Genomic DNA, 21,101 nt, shown 5'->3' with positions numbered 1-21,101 from the left:
TGATGAACAGCTGATACACTGTTTCCTAAAGTTTGAATCATCGTCTTCAGGGACAGTTGGAGTGCGAGCATTACTCATACAAACTCCATGAATCCATTAGGCAGTGACTCAATAGTTAAGTAGCAGGTAAACCACAAAACACAAGCAATGACTTCTTGAAGAGAGCTGAGAGATTTGAAAAGTCTTATTAACACTGGTTTACGTCGTCAGGAGAACTTACACACGTGGGGGCTTTGAGGAGAGTGCAAATGAATCACTGGCTGCGAAATATTGAGTCCATGATGCTGACATGAAGTCATCAGCAAAAGAACTCACTGACCCTCACAAATGCATGAAAATGAAGACTATCATTTACAGTATTATTAGTGATTTTTTTGTAAAACAAGTTAACAGACTGCAGTAGAAAGTAGCGTCCCATCCCCTGCCACCTAGAGACTGCAAATTATTATCCAAAACAGAATTTTGATGTTGGGAATGCAAGCATAGAAACAAAAAGAGAAAACTGCATCCACCAACTGTTAAACCTTGTGGAGCTGCCAACTTGCAAATAAAAAATACAAGCTTATTCAGTCCTTAAAGAGGTCATAGAACCATGAGTGTAGGAGGAGAGGAGAGGAAAGGACAAGAAGGGAGAGGCGTTTATACTCTATTCTTAAAGATCTATCATTAAATATTCTCAAATAATTATTTGAACATTAAAAATAGATAAACTGTAAACATTTTTCTTTGTATGCTTACATAGAAAATACAACAAATAAACTCTATGGTGTGAATTTCACATCAGGTGTTACACTTAGTCATAAAGTTCATCAATCTTCTGTAAAGCTACATGGGTTCGTGGTAGCCGGCCAAAATGTATTGAAATGAAAACAAAGGCAGCAATATGGAGCACCGGTGGTTTAACCTGGAATGAACCAACTCCAGAAAATTACAGCTCCACAACCTGTGTATGTGATACACTTCTATGCTCAAAACCTCAACTGCAACACAAATAGAGACTCACCCATCTCCAAATCTAAACATCGTTCCCCCAAACTGAGCTATTTCTGTACGAGTGGAACAACGAAGCAAAGCCTGGTTTGTCTGGAGCCCGTAGCCTTCGGTGGGGTTTGGCCTAACTGGAACCAGTTTAGAGATGGGTGACTGACCTTGGGCCCTGTACTCCTCACTTACTGGTCTGGAGTCTGCCACTGCCTGTGTTTACTTTGGTGTTTCTTTTAGAGGGACATATTTAGAGACGGAGCAGACCTGTTATTTCATTGGCAGCAGCCGACATCGGGACTGTGGCTGTCTGATGCAATAGCTACACTGTGTGTGCATGTGTGTGTGCCTGTGTGTGTGTGTGTGCGTGCGTGTGAGTGTGTGTGTGTGTGTGTGTGTGTGTGTGTGTGTGTGTGTGTGGGTATACTCCCACAGGGGCTAAGGCAGGTCAAATCTTGAGTGTGGACTGTGGTGAGAGTGACACACATTGTGTTTGGAGTAACACTTTTGTTGTGTTTGGAGCAGTGCGGCCATTGACTGGAAATGCAGCTGTAATTTCTACAGTGAGAAACTGGAGACTGCACCAGCAAACTGAGCTGATTTTCACTTCATCTCTTGGGAAGCAACAACGACTGGCTCAACTTGTAACTCCATCTATGTACATCCCAGGTTACCATGGTAATCTATTAGGAGGCTAAACAAAGTCCCATTGATTGTTAGGGAGAAATGACATGATTGATGACACAAAAACACACAGATTAACCATATGGTTGTATTCTTTTGAATTTTTTTCTTAAATACATTATCCTGTAATGTCATGCTTGTCATTGTTAATGCCTGTGAATGACCTTATATGACACTATAAACCCATAACAATCCTATCTTGACAACATGGCCTTGATTATATCCAGTTGTCCTGTCAAAGAATGCACAATCATCTTACTTTCAAACAACATGTGTAGGGCATTAAACTAAGCTTTTCCACAAAGGGCAGAGCAACACATGATCAACTACTTACAAGTCATTGAACAGAAGAGATGAAATGCATATTATAAAAACTAGACTGCAGCTGTGCGGCTTGTTTGATGAAGTTAAATGGTCTGCTGAAATGTTACTAGGCCCCAAATTCAACTTCTAGGTTAAAAGTTCTGAAGTCACTGCTTCATTTACTATTTGGAGTTCTGAAAATATATTTGGTGGATGCCCCTGTAAGCTAGTGGTCTATAGCCGGGTTCACACTGGACGCAAAACTGCTGTGAAACGCACCAGTTTTCCATGTAGCACCGGCTGCTTGCTTTAGGCGCCTATGTTGAGCCATCAGACCATTTAAACTGGACGCAACACGGCACCTGAGCTCTGCAGCAGGCTCACATCTGCAGCAATAGTTTCTGTGTGTGGTGTCTTTTTTTTCCCATGAGTGAATCTGACATGAAAACACACTAAATACTCTATTGTGAACAATATAAAGTATTTAATAGATATGATATACATGACCTTTTTATGATAAATGATAATATATAAATATAAATAAATATGCATCCAGTGCTTCCACAGTGCTCGTCCGTTGTGTCCAATCAGAGAGGGAGAGAGACGAGCTGACACACAGAGACAGACAGGCACACAGAAACGCACACACACATACTCAAACACAGAGCCTAGAGACACACAAGCAATCAAGGACAGAGGGACAGGGATAGAGCTCTTCGTGTGATTGGAAAGGAGCAGAGAAAGAGAAACGCTTTTGACCAACATGGAGAAATGCTCTCCTGATGTGAAAGGCTAGGCGGCGGCTGATAGGTGGCTGTGCGACAATAAACATATTGGTGTGCTTCGGCATGCAGTGTGAACCTAGCATAAGGCATACATACCATGTAATTGCAATATACCCAGCCTCATTTACACATGGACTGCACTTACGTAGACATTGTCCGAAGGAGCTGTATGTGAGAACCCAAATGTCCGATTCAGTTGGATCGGACATTTAACCTATTTTATTCTCCAGCTCCCTGGTACAAAGTCTGTTTAATGTCTGATTGAGCCCATATGTGATTAGAGCAGGTAATAATCTAGAGAATTAACAGAGAGTGAATGAGCGTGTTGATGATGTTTCTATCAGGGCGCTCGAGCAAACTGAAAGAAAACAAATGTCCGAAGGTGAAGAGGAAGGGTCATTTAAACCAAGAGAGCAATGAAAATGTCTAACTGGCGAGATGTCAAGATTCGGGAACTTCTGTAATTGAGGACAAAAGTCAGAATCATCAGACAAATTAAAAAACTGCAAGAGATGCTTTCACCAAATCACAAACAGGCTATGTGACCGCTGTGTAATAAATGACATATCCTGTCTCCTGCTCTATCATAGTGACACCCCTCACCTACACCATACAGAGTATTTCCAGTCGGTGAGACTGCTTCTGAAACTGACAGTCTCCTGTTGTGTGCTACATGTGTGAAATGGAAAATGCAGACAATATCCATTACTGATTCTCAGACATTCATATGAGAAAATGGTTTCGGATTTGATTCTGACTAGAGACTTTTGATACATGTAATCTCTCTCCCTATCTCCTCCAATCAGTCTCTGTCAACTTTTAAACGAAGGCAACAATGTCAAAAAGAAATGATCTTTCTTTTTTTTAAAGTGAGAAAATGTATCCACGTGCTATTTGGCTCCAACCCCCTGGTGTGGCTATGCATGAACTTGTTTTGAGGAGCAAGAAAACTAAGCTCAGAAGAGCCATTAAAAACAGAGATTATGAACTCTAATGAGTCAAGAGAACATAATGTTGATACTTCACAGTTTGAACTGCCAGTTTATCAGAGTAAAAGAGATTGTGTTTCACAATGCTCTGCAAAAGAAATTAGACTTTCCCTACAGTTTAAGCAATCACTTTGAGGGATGAAATATTTAATATTCAGGCTACTACCAGACATCATTAAGATACAGGGTTAAAGTTTTCAAGTGGTTACAAATACAAGTTAGTTCACTCATTGCTATAAACCAGTCTCAACCACAGCAAAGACTAATGTACTTAAGTGCATTAGTTAAAAAAGGGCAATAATTACTACTTACTGTGTATAGCTCATTTAGGACCTTCATTAAATCTTCCTGGAGCTGAAAGGCTATTTCCTTGCTCTGAAAAAGAAACAAAGGAACAAACATTGAGACCATTACAACAAATCAGCGAATTGAAACAATTAAATACTCAAAGGATTTTCCTACACAAAAATTATAGTTAATACCCTGTTAAAACTAAAAAAAAAGTGGCATCACTTTGTCAGTAATTGTATGCAAAGAATCCCTTTTAAAACACTGCGCCTACTTTTACTGAGCTGAAACTTGACAAGTCTGTTCGCTGTATGTTAGGCTTTATACGAGTGGTGGACAAGGACCAGACACTGACCTGTGGTTTGAATAGCACAGATACAAAACAGAAGAGTGGATTTATCATCATGTGTCATAGACAGGGCTTCTGTGTGAAAGTGGTGTCGGTGTCACGGCGGCTTTTCCACTCGAATTATCGAACACAGCTTGAATTTCACCATCCACATGCTCAACACATTATCTTGCTTCTACGTCTCAATGTGAAAGATTTTTTCCCCCAAATATGTTAACTCAATCAACTGAGCCGCGAGGCTGACTCAGTAATACTATCTCACACACACACACGCCCACATTAATGCACCTCAAGGTTGTGGAATACAGTTTAACAGTGAAGTGCTGTGATGGATTTAGAGGGGCTTTCACTATTAATTTAACTGTGGAGCTCCCATATTTCCTCCACACTGACTCATATACTGTATCACATGTTTATGAGATTATGAGTCATGATGACAATGAATTTTTGATCTCTCTACTACAGTTGATACTACGGTCTGCTACCTGGAGGATGTTACAGACTCATCCCGTACTTCAGGTCCTTCTGTAACCTGATTATCCTCAGACAAATCTCATTCTGGGAGCCGCTCCCAGCAAAAGACTAGATGGTTCTTCGAGGGTACTGAACCACCTACTGTAGAAGGATACAGTGGTGATGTACTTCTGATCAAAAATGGAGAGAACTGCATTTTTAAACGGGAAGGATGGTCAAATATAAACTGCATTTACAATTCCAATCAGTCATTGTTCAAGGTATCCCATGGAGTTTCTGACCAGTAGTAGTGTCATGGAGTGACATTTTTGTAAGTTTGATTGTTGTCATGTATATATGCAAACAGGCAGGTGACAAAATACAGGAGACGCAGTAATGTGCCAGCAAAGGCAAGAAAGAAGATGACAAGCTAGTAAACAGGGATTTAAACAATACTGGTTTTTAAGTGTGAAAAATTTGACTTTGCAAATGTTAAATGAAGAGGGAAATGTGTTCAAAGCACTTATTAGCTCTCAGGGAAACACACAATGGTAAGAACTACTTAACTGAATGTAAACATAACTTTTTTTTGTTTACAAGAAAATTCCACCAGGTACTTTTAAGGGATGTTGTTGTGCTCAGAGAGTGCACTGTGGTTTATAGCTGGGGTAAATGAGGAGGAAAACTTTTTTAAAGTGCAGTGTATACTGGATACTCTGCAACTTCTACAGCTGCACAATCAAGAGTGCCCCGATTGACTCTATTGCTGCTGCGTGGGGTTGCAGCGCTAAACCAATTTAAAGGCATACAATGGTATGAAAAAAATGCAACATGACAAAGAATCTCACTTTTATTTTTGTTATTTCGAAAAGGGAGACCTTTACCGGCAACAGGTAAGAGGCTCTATTGAGGTTACACACCTCAGTAATCCAGGTGAGTTTACAAACTGATGCACAGTTACACAAACTTTCAGCTGTTTAAGGACTCTGTTGAACTGTCACTACGCAACAGACCAGGGCAGGAGCAGTTTTATGAAAACTTCAGTGCACTAACACGCAAACTCTCACTCTTCACAAATCACTCACAGGTAAAGCTACATGATGTCCGAGCATGTGAATAGACAGCAAAGAGGATTACACTCTCAGTTACCGGCTGCCAGGCTGGTGTCTGAAATTAGAGAGTGTCGTGCTGGGTGACCTGGCCGATTGGCAACATCTTCCTAACCACCGCCTGGTCTGTCAGGTCCCTGTTTTGTAGCTCTTACCTAATCAGAGTGCAAACTGCCTGTAAGCCAGGATAACCAGAGCTTTAGAAGCACCAAACTTGGCAAGAGTCAAACTCAGGCATGTTTGAGAATGAGTGTAGATAAGGTAGCTGTTGAACAGTCTCGAGTTTTGGGGAAATTATACGTTGTTTTGGTCCTATATTTATAGTAGATCTGTAATTGCAAAACGATGACAGTGTCACATTTCCAGTAAACTACCTATAAAGTGCATCTTTCCTTGCATTTCATAAAGATCGTACAGACACAGGCCCTCTCCTGTGGGAAAACCTATTAGCGACCGTCAGTTCAGAGGACAGAACCTTTGACTATCTGTCAGATCTAACACTCGTCAGCTCATGTCCATTGAGAAAGCTGGGAAGTGATCCAGAGCTCAATGAAAAGCCTTCTCAGGGATCACATGAGCTGCGAGAGTGTGTGTGAGAGAAGTAAAGACAGGAGATGAAAGTAAAGAGGCATTACATTCAAGACATGTTGAGAGTGCATTCACCAGAGAAGCTACACCTAACGCTTTTAAGAACTCTGTGAAATATTATCTTGTTTCAAAGTGTTTCTAAATGTAACACACACACACACACACACACACACACACACACACACACACACACACACACACACACACACACACACACACACACACACACACACACACACACACACACACACACACAGAGTATACCTCAAATATAAGGGCTGTTCACTAAATACTGTGTTGTGTAACCAGAGTCTTTGATTTAATTTGCTATCCTCTTTCATTTTAAAGGAATCTCAATCGAGGGGGTCTAATTCATTAAAAACAACCTATGAATGGGTTTCCCCTTTTAGGATCATACCATCTGTATTTCAACCACATTAGAAAGATGAAACAACCCCACAGAGGAGAAACCCTGTCAGCCTTGGGGGAGGGGTGGGTTTCATATTGCCGGTGACATTAATCATGGTATAGAGATGGCAGTTGTATACCCTGCAGGGCCTGTGCGTGTGTGGTGCTCAGCATCATAGATCTGAGTGTCTTGTCACTATAACACAGTTATACACAGAAAAAGCTCTCTGACAAGGTCCAGGCTGATGCATTTACAAAAAAAAAAAAGAAGATTTGACCAAATGACATAGAGCCTTTCATTAAAATGTCAAAAAATATCAGTTAAACATTTTTGGGATTATTTGTTTACTCTGTTTAATGTTTGTGCAGTGAGTACAGAGCTGGAGTTCTTAGTTTAGCATTCAGACTGGGAACTGGGGGAAGCAGTTATCAGTTGTTAAGGAGTTGTTTGTGCACAGACAAACAACTCTTTAAGCTGTCTTATTTACACAATACATTTTGTTAGTTTAACCCACAAATGTAATGTAAAGCAATGTCAACTTGTGGTTGCAGGGTTACATGTTTACAGTTTATCCATCTGTCAGCAGTTCTATGCAGCGTCTCTGGGTATGGTGCAGACCGCTAGATATGGTCATCAAGCGCAGGTTTGGGTTTTGACAATAAGGCAAAACCATGACAAACCTGGAAACCTCACAATGAAAAATAGACTTTAAAAGGCTGCTTACATTCAATGCACCCACCTCTTGATTGGCAAGAAATAACTCCTTCACAAAACTCCCTGTAAAACCACAGTGACATTTTTACAATTCTGTTCATATAGAAAATAAACAAGTTAGTTAGTGGGCATTAGAGGCGTTAATAGTCATATTTTTCACTATTGACATGACTAAGATAGCTGATTACCCCACTTCCAGTCATTATGCTAAGCTAGGCTAAATACATTATGACTTAAGTAATGTACTTAAAGTGCAGACATGAAACTTCTATTTATTATCTCATCTCTCTCTCCAAACACAATGTTGAACTATTCATATCACAGAACCGAATGCTCTGAAGCTTTGACTACTGCCATGTAAATCGATGGCCAAATCAGTATTCAATTGCATAACACCCAAAATGCCAAAAAGGATATTAATTAAGAAACAATATTCCAAATTATTCATTGTGCATCAACATAAGTTATTATTAGTTTTTCTCAGACAAGGACATTTTAGTTAGTGATAGCTAGATCTTGATCTTGAAAAACTCAAGTGTCTGAAATTGTCTTAAAATTTGCAAAAATGATTCCCAAAATGTCCAGTGTCGAGAAAAAAAAAACAAAAATACTGGCATATAACAAATCAGGTTTGCAAATCATCTGAAAACTGTAATTAACAGCGTTAGCCAACCTGCATGCTAATAAGTGGCGAACTGTCAAATTATTTTAGGTTGACTGTGCACTGATGTTTCCATGAAGTCCAACTCATGCCATTGTCTCTGCATAATGCCAGGATCCTGAAAATGAAGCAGCTAAATGCAATTTTGTCACCATTCACTTTATCATTTACATCTTTCCTTTTCCTACTGTGATATGTAAAAATATCTTTAGGTGAAATGGGCTTATTGTAAAATAAATATGACTTACAGTAGCGCATGCTTTGCCTGATAAAAAGTTAAAAACTGCTGCAGGCACTAGGATCTCCACCTTGAAGCTGCAGCTACAGAACGTGACTTCCATAAATAAAACAGGGCAGAGTAAAACAAAGAGCGAGCTGTATGAATAATGAAAACTGAATGCATGTGATAAGATCTTTCCAAGCGTAAAGAAAGAAAGAGAGCACCACTTTTTTACTCCTAAACTCAAACAAAAAAAGCCAAAAGGGGTGTTTCTAAAAGAATTTGTGACTGTAGTTGTATTAAAAAGTAACCACAGTGCAGCCCTGAAGAAATTAATGCCGTGCCAAATGGAGGATGTTGACTGACAAAGACACCAGGGCTACTCTGATGTCCTCCTCTACTGTTCCACCTCACAGCGTGAAACCTGAACATACTACAAGGAAATAAAAACACAGGTCTTTGATGTGCTGGAAGGATGACAACAGTACAGCTGTCTCCTCAAAGTTGCAAGGGAGCCCACGTAACATGGTGGACTTCTCTTGTTGTTTGTGCCTCGTTACTGAAGCTCTCCTGAGATCAAAGGCTCAGGGAAGCTTTAATTAGAGGGCGAGCCGTGTCTCGGGTCTCCTATGAACCTGGACCTCCCACCAGCCTGCTGTTTGTCTGCACAATGTCACCTGGATTCACTGAAAAACTGCAAACTTTAAAGGGCTGACTATCACACAATGTGGTTAGACATTGCAGATTCCACAAAGATAATGATGCAGGTGAAGCAATGATAGGAGTCGTGTAGCCCTGTAGATTGTGAGGATTTGGCAAAAGCATCTTCAGAGTTACACTAAAAATGTAAATCAGCATTGAAGGCAGTTTATCATTACAATCATCAAAGTGTTTTGAGTCAGGGGAGGCAACGAGAGTCACATCTGAAAAATGACTGTCTGTTTCACATCTGGACTCATTAGTAGAACCATAAACCTTTGAGCACTATCAAAAGGAAATGACTGCTGCAGCTTCCTGTTTGTGTGTCAGGGGCTCGGGTGAGTATTTAAAGACCACTCCCCCCATACAATCAGATGAAACCGCAACCATCAAGAGACGTTCATTACTTTGAATAAATGAGCCTTACTTTTACTTTTTTTAATCTGGAGGTTAGATGACCAGGAGCAAAGAAAGAAACAAGAGGAGTAAGAAGAGAAAGAAGTTGCACAAGCTTAACTGACACAAAGGCGCTCCTCTGAAGAAAAGCCACTTTGTAATTTAGGCCTGTGGTGAGTTCATGTGACTCCTGCAGCATAGGAGCTCATAATCTTTTAGGGAGTTGTCATCTTTGCGGTGGAAAAGGCAGCAGAGGCCCGGTTTCAGCCATGAAGCCACAGTCTTCAGATGAGAGTGAAGGGATACTGATCTGAAAATGTGGTGACCGAGGTTCCTCTGCGTTACTCTGATTCACAAAAGTAAACCACAGGAGCCCAACAGAGTTTCGTCCCATCAAAGCTGAATATACAGTATGCTGCATGTATCCTGCACATCATGTCACTAAATATACTTTGCTGTCAAATGAATGGGTTAATTGAAAGTGAAAGACTGTTTATATCGCATGAGTGACTGGAGACACCGCTGCCCGATCTGACCGCCGTGAAAAATCTGGATTGCGTTAGTGGTGAGTTCAAACTTTTGGTTTGCTGATCAAAGAAAAGTTGCATCTGACCTCCTCTATGCAAGGTCAAATATCAGTACAGTAGAAATGTAAAAAAAGGAAAGTGTAAGGGAAGTTGTAGCAGTTTAACAGAGACTTCAGGGGGCGCCCATTAGCTCAGCTGGTAGAGTGGGTGCCCAATGTACAGAGACTCTGTCTGGGCTGCAGCGACCACAGATTTGGCTCCAACCTGCATCCCCTTGCTGCATGTCGCCCCCCGTTCCCACTTAAGCTGTGCTTTATAATAAAGACAAAAGGCCAAAGAATTACGTTTAAAAAAGAGAGAGATACCTCAGGGGCATATAAGATACAAGGAAATTGTTCAACAGATATTCATACTGACATCAGGCTGCATTTACAATCGGTACCTGGTTCAAGGAGCCAGTATGCCACCATTATGCCACCTCATTGTTCTTTATAAAAGGTACAATTGTCTATGGGTCTATGTACCTCTTCATAGGTGGCACTTTTGGTTCCAAAGGTAATATACCGAAAGCCTTTGGTGGAAACGCGGCCAATATTATATTTCTCCCAACTTTCTGTGCAATTTTTTGTCTTCAGCTTTTTTATTTCAAATATTTCCTTATCTCTTTTCAGCCTCTTCACTATTTTGGATTCCCCGTCAACCTTAAAACTTTACAGCAAAGATTTTTTAATCTCTCCAACTATAAAGCACCTCTATTTTTGACTGTATTTGAGAAGATTACATTATAAATACCGCAACATCAAAAGTCTTTCATTGTTGTTCTGGTGGCCCAGTAAGGCTGTAAAAAAGAGCTCCATTCAATGACCAAAATGTGAGTATGTGTCACCTTCTTGAGTAGCCGTGTTGAGTCCTCACTGATCTGCATGAACCTCATGATGACGTTGTTGAGGTAGATGTCGCTTAGTGTGGCGTGGTCCTTACTCTCCCTCCTCACCTGGTTCAGCAGCAGGTACCAACAGTTGACAGGTGACAGCAGGTTCTGGTCTTTCCTAAATAAATCAGGGAAACAGTTAGGTGTCAGATCAGCTGTCAAAAATCCATGTGGAAAATTAATATCCAAGTGTCCTTCACTACAAAAGTGGAAGGACCGGTGTGTAGAAAACATTGGTTATGTAGGATGTTTTGAGGAGTGTACAATTTCTTCTTGTACATTAATTAAGAAGAAAACTCATAATAAGCGGTGTAACTAAGGTGAGCAAGCAGGCACGCACAAGTGTTTAAGGTTTGTCTCAATGCATCTCAGCTTTTTCCTGTGCATCTGCATCCATGTCACTGTCTCAACCCTAATATCTTTCGACAAAAGTTGTCATTTTCGCAAAAAGATTGTGGCAGTTCCTCGACTAGCAGGATGTCTACAAGCACCTCAAGTGCAGTGGGGCTAGTTACAGAAGCAGAAGCGAAATGCGTCATAGGCCTCCCTTGGTGTTAAATGTCCCATATACCGCTGGTTCTGGGCCTAAAAAGCTCTTCATATATTACATAGACTGTGCAGTTAAGTTAGAAATACTTTGTTTCAATGACATTTCTGGGGCAGAGCTCTTGCAATGCACTGAGCCAAGCTGGCTTCCTACAACTGAGGAAGAGAGTGCCATAGGCTTTAACTACACTTAGTGGAATGAGGTTGGAGAAGACACGGATGTATTTTAAAGTGAAGTTGAAAAAGTAGTATTATGTATGAACCCTGACAGCACAAGACAGACAAGGAAGGGAAGAGAAGTCGCAGAGAATGTGAAAAGATAGAGATCTGGGTGTAAAAAAAAAAAGCAAAAGAGTGAAATAGTGGAGCATGAGAGCTGTTTCCTGTGCTGTGTCCAAGCTGCTTCCAAGCTCACTGTAGGACATTGTCCAGGCCAGAGCGAGCTGGGGCCCTGCATAAGCACTGGCTTGCAGGCCAACTTCCTCTGGCTTAACCTATAACATTCCTCCTGCCTGCTCTGAGCAGCACAGAATACGAGTGTGTGTGTTTGTGCATGTGTGTGTTTTAAGGCTGGGTCTGGGGTCAAGTCTTACAGGAACCATATGTAGACTCCCCTCTGCACTCCCTTTACAACATTAGTTTGCATAGACAGGCAGCACTTGTCAACACAACAGGTGAAACTCTGCACTCACTGTCAAGTGACCCAGCCCTGAACTACCCTTCAGACCTGGCACAACATCTGCTGCAAGAGCACAAAAATGAAGCATTTCTCCATATGAGTAACTGAAACAAACATTCCCAACCAGCTGAAAATGTTCCCAGAGACTGCAAAAACAGGAAGCAAACTACATTTGATAAAGGCAGAGCCAAACACGCTGACATGAAAAACATCCGAGAGCGCAGTCATTTTTCAAAGACACCAGGAAGACGGTGAATGAAAAAACTGATTTAGCTAAAAGCTGAGTGGTATACTGATGCCACATGCCGGGCTACAGGACACGTGCAAAGGAAGAGAAAGCTAGAAAATGAAAAAAAAAGAAAAAAGAAAAAGAGTGAAGCAGTCCCAGAGCTACTGCAGCAGGACTGCTGGACAGCATCATACACACACACACACACACACACACACACACACACACACACAGAGTCAAAGACCAATTACCATAAATCCTTTCTGCATTATGCATAAGCAGAGTGCAATACTTCCACTCTATGGCACTAAATCTAGATATGTGAAGACTGCACATTTGCGTGCATGTGTATGTGTTTATTAATTCATGCTCACTTTTGCATGTGCAGATACATAATGTCCAGGTGGCCACTGACATGAAGCTGGACGTAGCACACCATGAGCCCCTGAAAAAGTGTCTAAATAACCTCATAGATTTCCAAAGCAGTCATACATTTTGGCTTGATGTCCCTCTGTGACCGTTAGTTCCCCAGCTGAGGAAAACTGAAAATAATTTGGTTGAGGATGCAAAACAGCTCAAGTGCAAGCAGCCGAATGGCAGGATTAGCCAGAGAATTTTCAGTCACGACTTGAATTGCCTTCACCTTTTTGCTCCAACCCATCTTATTGCTCAAAGCACAGCAGGACTCCTCAGTGTGAAAAGTTTGACCTAATTCGGCATCAGTACACGCACAGGTCTAAAAATCCAGTATTTCACACAATAGACAGTCAACAAAGCAGCACCATTGCTTCACATGAAGTCAATCTTCAAATGAAATTTATTTATTTATTTTTTTAATAAAGGGCTGCATCAAACACAGGGGTGACCCAGAATTCAACACACACCTCCAAAGAATAAACTAAAGTAAATTTTGTAACACATTGGAGTTAACAAAATTACTCAACTCAAGGAGAGGTCATTGACTTATCCTAGAGTTCAAACAAACACATCAACAGTTCTTTAAGTACCTTGTGTGTTTGTTATTGGCCTGACCTACTAAATCAAACTGGAGGCCGGCAGTGAAAAGAGGACAGATCTAGAAAATGAGAAGAGGGGACTGACACAGGCTGTGACAACAAAATAACCCCTGGGAGTTGCTTAGTTCACATAATAGCAGGAAAATCTCTCAATGTCATCATTTCCCCCTCAGCCCGGGCAGGAACTGGGTCAGACAGACTCGCAGACAGATAGGCGGCCCCCGAAGAGTTAAAACACAGGTATGAAAGGGAAATATTTTCAAGAGGCAGGGTAGGAGATGAATGCAAAAAAAACAACAAAACAACTCATTAGCAACTTACTGGCTCCTACCAATGTGTGTTTATGTGTGCGTTCTGCACATTCATTAAGTCAGAAAAGAGTCACTGAGTCGCCGTCAACATACTTGCACTCTCATACAGAAGCAGGATGCTGACAATAGAGAATAATTACCACTTCAGTATGTAGGGTATTCAAACAGAAGCCCTTATCGGCAGCAAAATGACAAAGTCCTCTGGTGCCCAGCTGATAAAATCTTTCATTAATGAACTGCGGTGGCGGCCTTTAGAGCCGCAGCACAGTGAGTGGCATTCACCTGCAATGTAGGCATACAGCTGCTACCAAAGCATAGTGATCACTGCAAGTCCAATTTGGACAAAGCCTATCACAAAAACGAAGGTTGAAGCTTTAAAAAATGCATGTGCCAAAGCCTTACTAATAATTCTAGTGAAGTCCTTCTGTGAATAATTAATGGTGTCAAACATCAGCTTTATTCTCTGCTACAAAAGCTGAGACTAATCCAGATATTCATACCTGGCAACATATGCAGTATGCAGCCGTAGCATGTTCTACACCATCTTTTTATGCTCACCGACAAAAAGAGGAAGTCTCTTAACAAGACGTTTAATTCTGTATAAAAGCCGCCTATTTAAGATGATCCCAGCTGTGGCTTTGGCAATATAAAAAATTCAATGATCCCCCTGCTCACCATCTCCATGTCCCTCCCTGAACAAACTTTGCATAATACAGTATCTGGTTATGTGAGAGTGTGGTGTGTGTGTGTGTGTGTGTGTGTGTGTGTGTGTGTGTGTGTGTGTGTGTGTGTGTGTGTGTGTGTGTGTGTGTTTAAGAAAAGAGCCAGAGAAACAGAGGAGAATGTTTGCCTGTATTTGTTCATTTGTGTGTGTTCTCCAAACAGTGACTGAAATACAAATGTACGAGGGAGACGGGCCTGAATGCCTCTCACACAGACTGTTGCTGGGGGCTGGACACAATAATGTTGGTCTGTTGTTTTGTTTTCTAACAGGAGAAAAAAAGGACGACACTGGTGGAATTGAACATTTTCCTTATTATCATTAATGGACATTACAAATATTTAATGTCCCTGCCACAATCACTGGCGGTCAGAGTCTTTTCTGCTGTAGCATTGCCCTGACATCCTGGATACTAAGAGCTCCAACTGTGTTCAAAAAGTCATTATCAACAGCTCACGCAGACATGTTGCTGCTTTGACCGACATAATACACCATGTACAACAGCGTGTGTTCCTGACTCAACTCTCTAACACCTAATTATCAAGTTTAACTGGGACTCTTTGCAGTTTGTTCCATTACTGCACGCTGTAATGGTAATGAAGAGGAAAAACTCAACATACAGCAGAAAAAGAACAATTTTTGATGTCATTTTAGTTAATGTAGTGTTGTATTACAGTCATAGCAATAAGAACATATAGCCTTATACATATTACTTTGAAAAAAAGGATCTTTTTCTGATTTATTTTGTTTGTTTGTTTATTTGTTTTTCAAGGGAGCTGGATGTGTTAGCGGCTGTTTACATTGGTTTTTGCAAACAAGTGGAAACTATGATTTTCAGAATGTGAAACAAGCAGCAGCAGCTTCTGACTGTGGCAAAGACACTAATGTGTTTAGATAATGAACTACTATAATGAACTATTGAACTTATGTATGCCTGTGAAAAAATAAGTATTTTTACAATTATGAAAACCTAGCAGTGCAGCAATCAATATTCAGAAATAAGTATTCTTAATATTATATAAAAATAGCTTTTTTCTCTATATTCTCATAACACTCCACATTGGAATCAGTTTGTTAATCTGCTGTTAGTTTCTCTCTTTAAACAAGTGTGCTAAAGTAAAAATACTATTATAAATGTAGATAGAAGTCTTGATTATGACAGTGCCTCTTTGAAATGGCTGTACCCAATTCTGATTTATGCCAGTTGAATCAGATTCGGCAGTTCAATACAAATGTAAGACGATTTGTTTCTTTTTCCATATGAGGTTTTTTTTTAAGTTAAAACAGGCTCAGAGAGATGTTCAGTTTGATTGCAGCATTCATGTAATATAGTAAATAAGCTAACAGCGCTGAAAACAGATCACAGATGTGCAACAAAATTTTTCACACACACTAGATAGAAAACAAAAGCCACCGACTGTATTGTATTAACTCGTAAACTCATCACTTCTTCACCTTACAGTGCAGTCTCTCTCCCCCTCTGTGCCACTGCCTGCATGTCCGCAACTGCTTGTACCAAAAAGTAAAGTGGAAGTCAAGAGCAGTTACTCTGCAGCAAAATCTGGGGACAAAAATGTCCTGACAACACACTGACTAGCAAAAAAAGAAAGAAAAAGAAACCCAAATCCAAATCTCCGACTTTCAAGGGGCAGCCCTAGTCTTTACAAGCATTCACTTTTACATAAGAGTAATAAAAGTCTACCTAAAGAGCTGGCATCATCCATCCTTCACTGCTGTCTTAGTTGCCAGCCACTAGTTTTTAAGACACAAAAGGACAGCTCTACTAAGGGCACTTCCCCTGAAGCTAGATGGCTTCCTCTCCAGCAGTCCAACACTAACTTTACTCCTGTAGAGGATTCTGGGCTGAACTCCTACTGTGCCGAAACTTTGTTCTCGCTTGAAGGAGCAAAAGAGAGAGAGAGAGTGGCAGACTTAAGCCTGTATAAGACATTAAATATTGGTGGTGCAATGGGAAAAAATTTCCACTCCACCAGCAGATGCCCAGCTTCAATCTCCAGTACCAATGCCTCATGCTTGGTTAAGAATACCAGCAAATGGTAGTGTTTGCAGCTTGATGGGAAGCCAGTTTGGGATCAGGTATTTGTAGCGTCATTACCAACATGGCCTGTATGGACAGAGGTGGCACCATGCAGGGATAGCATCCACCCTCACCTGTGTTACGCCCTATTTGTGAAGATTCTTCATGGCAGCTGAAGCAAATAGTCCATGTGTAATGAGAGAGAGGCAGAGAAACTGCATTCTTCCAAAAAAAATCAATATGTCACACAAAGTGCATATTAATGTACTTTTGACTGTAAGAATGACATCTTGTCAACTTGTCTTAACATCAGTTATGTAAACCAGATTTATAAAATGCGTCTGCACTGACAGCCAACAGAAGCGGCCCCCTTTTGAATGCTGCTTGTCTAGACTAATTACCCACAGATTTAGCTGCTCATTTTAATGCTGCTTTAGCATTTTGCAGCTTGGCCAAGCTAACCTGTCATATGGATACTGGCTTAAGGCTGCAGACAGAATAAAAATGTATTTTTTCACAATACTGACAAGTCTATCCAATAAAAACAACCTAGAGAATATGGAGAGCACAGAAGCCTTACTGTGTGTGTGTTGTTTATGTGAATACAAAAAAAAGGCCAAATGATTTAAAACCCACAGGAAGAGTTTTAATGTTATTCAGACGTTTTGTATTTACTCAAGAACTATGCTCCTAGGCACTTGTCAAATGTTTACCCTGTGAATGAAGTGACCAGACTGTACATCACGCGATGAAAACCACAGAGCGCCATACCAGAGTCCCTCCACCATTTACACATATGGGCACACACAGCTGCTAGAGCCATTGGGGCTTCAGACAGAGCGCAGGGGCTATTTGCAGACAGCGAGGACAAACATACGTTTTATTTTCGTTCCCACCACAAGTTCAAACAATATGCTAATGTCTGCTTTTTCCATGAGAAGACTACTGCAGTGTTATAAGGCCAAAAACTACAGCACGCTTAACTGTGTCAAGATCCTCCGACAGGCTCTGAGTCAAACTGTGATGCACCACAAAGGTTAAGTTTTGTCTTCAGCTTTTCTTATACTTTATACGCTGTTGTACTATGCACAAGTAGGGCGTGGGATTGAGACTTAATACTCTTTCAGTATTGACTTAAATATGTCCGAGGTATAAAGTATTAAAATATACAGATACATACTGCATTGCATGTTATATTTTGGCAATCTTATATAAAGACATTGAACAATTGGTGTTGTCGTTTCATAATTGGTATTAAGAAAATAGATCATCGATGGAGATCATATTTGTATTTCACATATTTAACACCGTCATGCATATGGGTAAGTTAAGTGGCTGGCACAGCATGTAATGTATGTCAAAAAGAAAACATAAACTCTCCTCAGAAAAGTCTACTGCAGTGCTCAATACAGTACTGTATTGTGGCGCAAAAAACTCTCAACATGGATTATTAGTAAAGTTCCTCAGGGATGTCAGTGTGACATAATGGGCTAAAACCACAGACTTTAAGATAAACATTGCATAATGTGGAACAAAGCAATACTTGAGATTAATATATGCTGGAGAAGAAGACCAAGAAAAAGAGAGCAAGTCAAGCACGAGAATTTCATATTATTAACATTTGCAGTCTTCATCTGACTGGCTTTGAATATAAAATAAAAAATGCTCATCAGCACAATAACCCAACAGAACACAGAGATTACAACATTATAACCTTACACTAAAATCCTATATCACTTCCGCCTGGCTGCCACAATAAAACAACATTTTTTAGACATAAATTAGCCCAGCAGACTAAGAATGAAGATTTTCATTCTCATGCCCATAAATGAACGTAGATGACATCACAAACAAAGTGGACACTGACAAACACTAAGACAGCGTCTGCTTACTTATACTGCTGGTGATCCTTCGTGCTGCGAGTCTTTGCCATGAAGCGTTCGGCCAGTTTTTCCAGGTTTCTGGAGTATTCCATCTCAATCTCTGCTTTCTTCCTGAAGAAGTCCTGGAGGTCTTGCAGCAGCTGGACCCTCATCTCTGTCTGCTGGTCCAGACATTTCTGCTGCTCCACCAACTGGGCCCGAATTTCTGCAGAGACCAAGGGAAAGAACAAACAGATCAGGACTGAGCCAAAATGTGAAAGCTGAGTATATTATTCCGGAAATGGGTAACGTCAGAGCTAAAAAAAAGAAAAACCTCAAGTTTTACATGATAGAAATACAGTGTGCTGTATCAATATTTAATGAAAGGTTGCATTTGTTTCATAAATTTGAAGGACTGAAATAAAGAGCACACAAAACTAGAAAAAAAAGTCAATGGTTAATGCTTCAGTTTGGCCAACTCATCATGAAGTTTCAGACGATTTTAGCGCAACCATTAACCGAACAGTAAATATATTCAAGTATTGCTGGTCCAGCTTCAAAAACATAAAATCATTATGTGTCGGCAGATGTTTAAAGCGTGGTGGGCCGCCACAAATAAATGAGTGAGTGGGAAACCTACAAAGTTAAAAATCAAGGCAATTTCTCTGGCATCATACTTTTTTGCTGTATGGAAAATGTCTGCTGTATGTCTGCATGATTCAAACCGAACCAGACTGCAAAGCACAAGAACGCAAACATTGCACATCTAAAATCTATTTTTAAAAAAAGCAAAGAGGGGCGCTGAGTAGCTCAGATGGTAGAGCAAATGCTCCATGTACAGAGGCTGCGTCCTTCAATTCCAACCTCGGCCCCTTGATGCATGCCAACCCCTCTCTCTCTCCCCCTTTTACGCTTTAACTGTCTTCTCAAACAAAGGCAAAAAGCCCCCCAAAAATTCCTAAAAACAAAAGATAAAGAATCAACAACACTTGTAGTTACAGTACAGTGCAGTACAGTACAGTACAGTGCAGTACAGTACAGTGCAGTACAGTACAGTGCAGTACAGTACAGTACAGTGCAGTACAGGTACACATCAGTTCTACAGAACAGCCCAACGCAGCTATTATCTCTTAGTTATGGCTCATGTGAATGTTTGTAGAGATGTGAGGTTGGCAAAATTGGTCTCAGGTGTTTCATTATGGCTGAAAAAACCTCCAGGATGAACAGAACCTGATTCCCATCACACCCAGAGTTGTGCAGGCCACACACACACACACACACACACACACACACACACACACACACACACACACACACACACACACACACACACACACACACACACACACACACACACACACACACACACACACACAAAAGCCACTTAAGTAAGCAGAGGAGCGACAGCAGGCCTCACTTAAACAAGGTGGATGTGCTGGTAAATTACCCTCTGAGGTCCTTTCTGAGGAATCCCGCCTGTCAGAGCGCCCCTCATTTAAATTTACATCATCAACATGACAACTGGGATCTAACACACACACACACACACACACACACACACACACACACAAATTGTTTCCTCTGTGTGTCCTCTCTGGCCAGGGCCATGTATAATGGATTTCTCCTAATGGAAGGCAGCCTGAGCCAGACGTCTTCAGCAGAGGAAGCAGATTAATGAGGTGATTTAGAGCCACACGGACACCAACAGAGAGGGGCGCAAAGAGATCCCTCATATTAGAGGCAAAAAATACCTAGGCTGCAACATGTCTTCACACATTATTTGTACAACTCACTGGACTAGGTGCCATTACGAAGTTAACAGCTTGCAAGGTCTTACTGGCTATTTCTTGGCTCACGGACAAAATCTGGAAAATAATGGTAATAAGATCAGCTGAGCAGGACGAGGATAATTGTTTCAGGGCAAAGTTTAATGTGCATTGTATTGTCCCCACTTAAAGCTGATGTGGTTACGATAATGCAAACACTAATATGTATAGATTAAGTACTCAACTGAGGGTACTGCCAATATTTGAGAAAAGCTTCAAGCTTAATGAAGCGTTCTGAAATATGTGCTTATGCTTTCTTAGGCACTGGTAACTTTTCTTAAGAGAGAAAATTAGGGCAGTGCAGGGATATAACCAGAGTTTATACTGTTAACTATTTATTTAACAGGATGAGTGGGAGGGATTCAGAAAAATGATCATAACACCGTGTTAAATGGAGGTATTAGCCCTCTTCTTATATCGCCTTCCAGATCCTGAATAATCAATCAATCACCAGCATTCTGGAAGTGACGATGTATCAGTTTGGCTTTTCGTTAGTCAGCGTTTAGGAACTGTCCTGTTGAGTGTCTATCAGTCCCTGGCAGGAGGGTTTGACTGGCCACATAAGATAATTTGGTTGCTTTTGTGGCAAACAGACTGTAATTTGGGCATAGACTGACTATTTTTTCTACTATAAGGACTGTAGGATCTGTCACTGCGGACACATGCTGCGTCCAACATACACTTTCCATCTTACTGTAAATGATCTGCTTGTGCAGCAGTCTCTGTAATTGTGATTTACTGAAGTTATTTCAACATTAACCCTCACAGGACTCATATTACCTGAGGA

The 21,101-nt window shown here is 40.8% G+C and overlaps 1 protein-coding gene across 5 annotated transcripts in view; it reads right to left on the bottom strand.

Moving 5' to 3' along the window:
• srgap1a (SLIT-ROBO Rho GTPase activating protein 1a) overlaps positions 1-21,101 on the bottom strand; it is a 97,201-nt gene that overhangs the window by 42,241 nt on the left and 33,859 nt on the right. For all 5 annotated transcript variants that reach the window (XM_042495667.2, XM_042495668.2, XM_042495662.2 and 2 more), the window contains exons 2-4: positions 18,519-18,714; positions 11,042-11,204; positions 4,055-4,117 (exon numbers count right to left, since the gene is read on the bottom strand). In XM_042495667.2, the coding sequence (XP_042351601.2) occupies positions 4,055-4,117; positions 11,042-11,204; positions 18,519-18,714 (422 nt within the window). The remainder of the gene's footprint in view (positions 1-4,054; positions 4,118-11,041; positions 11,205-18,518; positions 18,715-21,101) is intronic.

The sequence above is a fragment of the Plectropomus leopardus genome, chromosome 7 (genome assembly GCF_026936395.1).
Source record: "Plectropomus leopardus strain MGB_pleo_1.0 chromosome 7, ASM2693639v1, whole genome shotgun sequence".
Classification (NCBI taxonomy): Eukaryota; Metazoa; Chordata; class Actinopteri; order Perciformes; family Serranidae; genus Plectropomus; species Plectropomus leopardus.
Note: the sequence above shows the minus strand (reverse complement) of the source record. Positions and strands in the feature narration are given on the sequence as shown.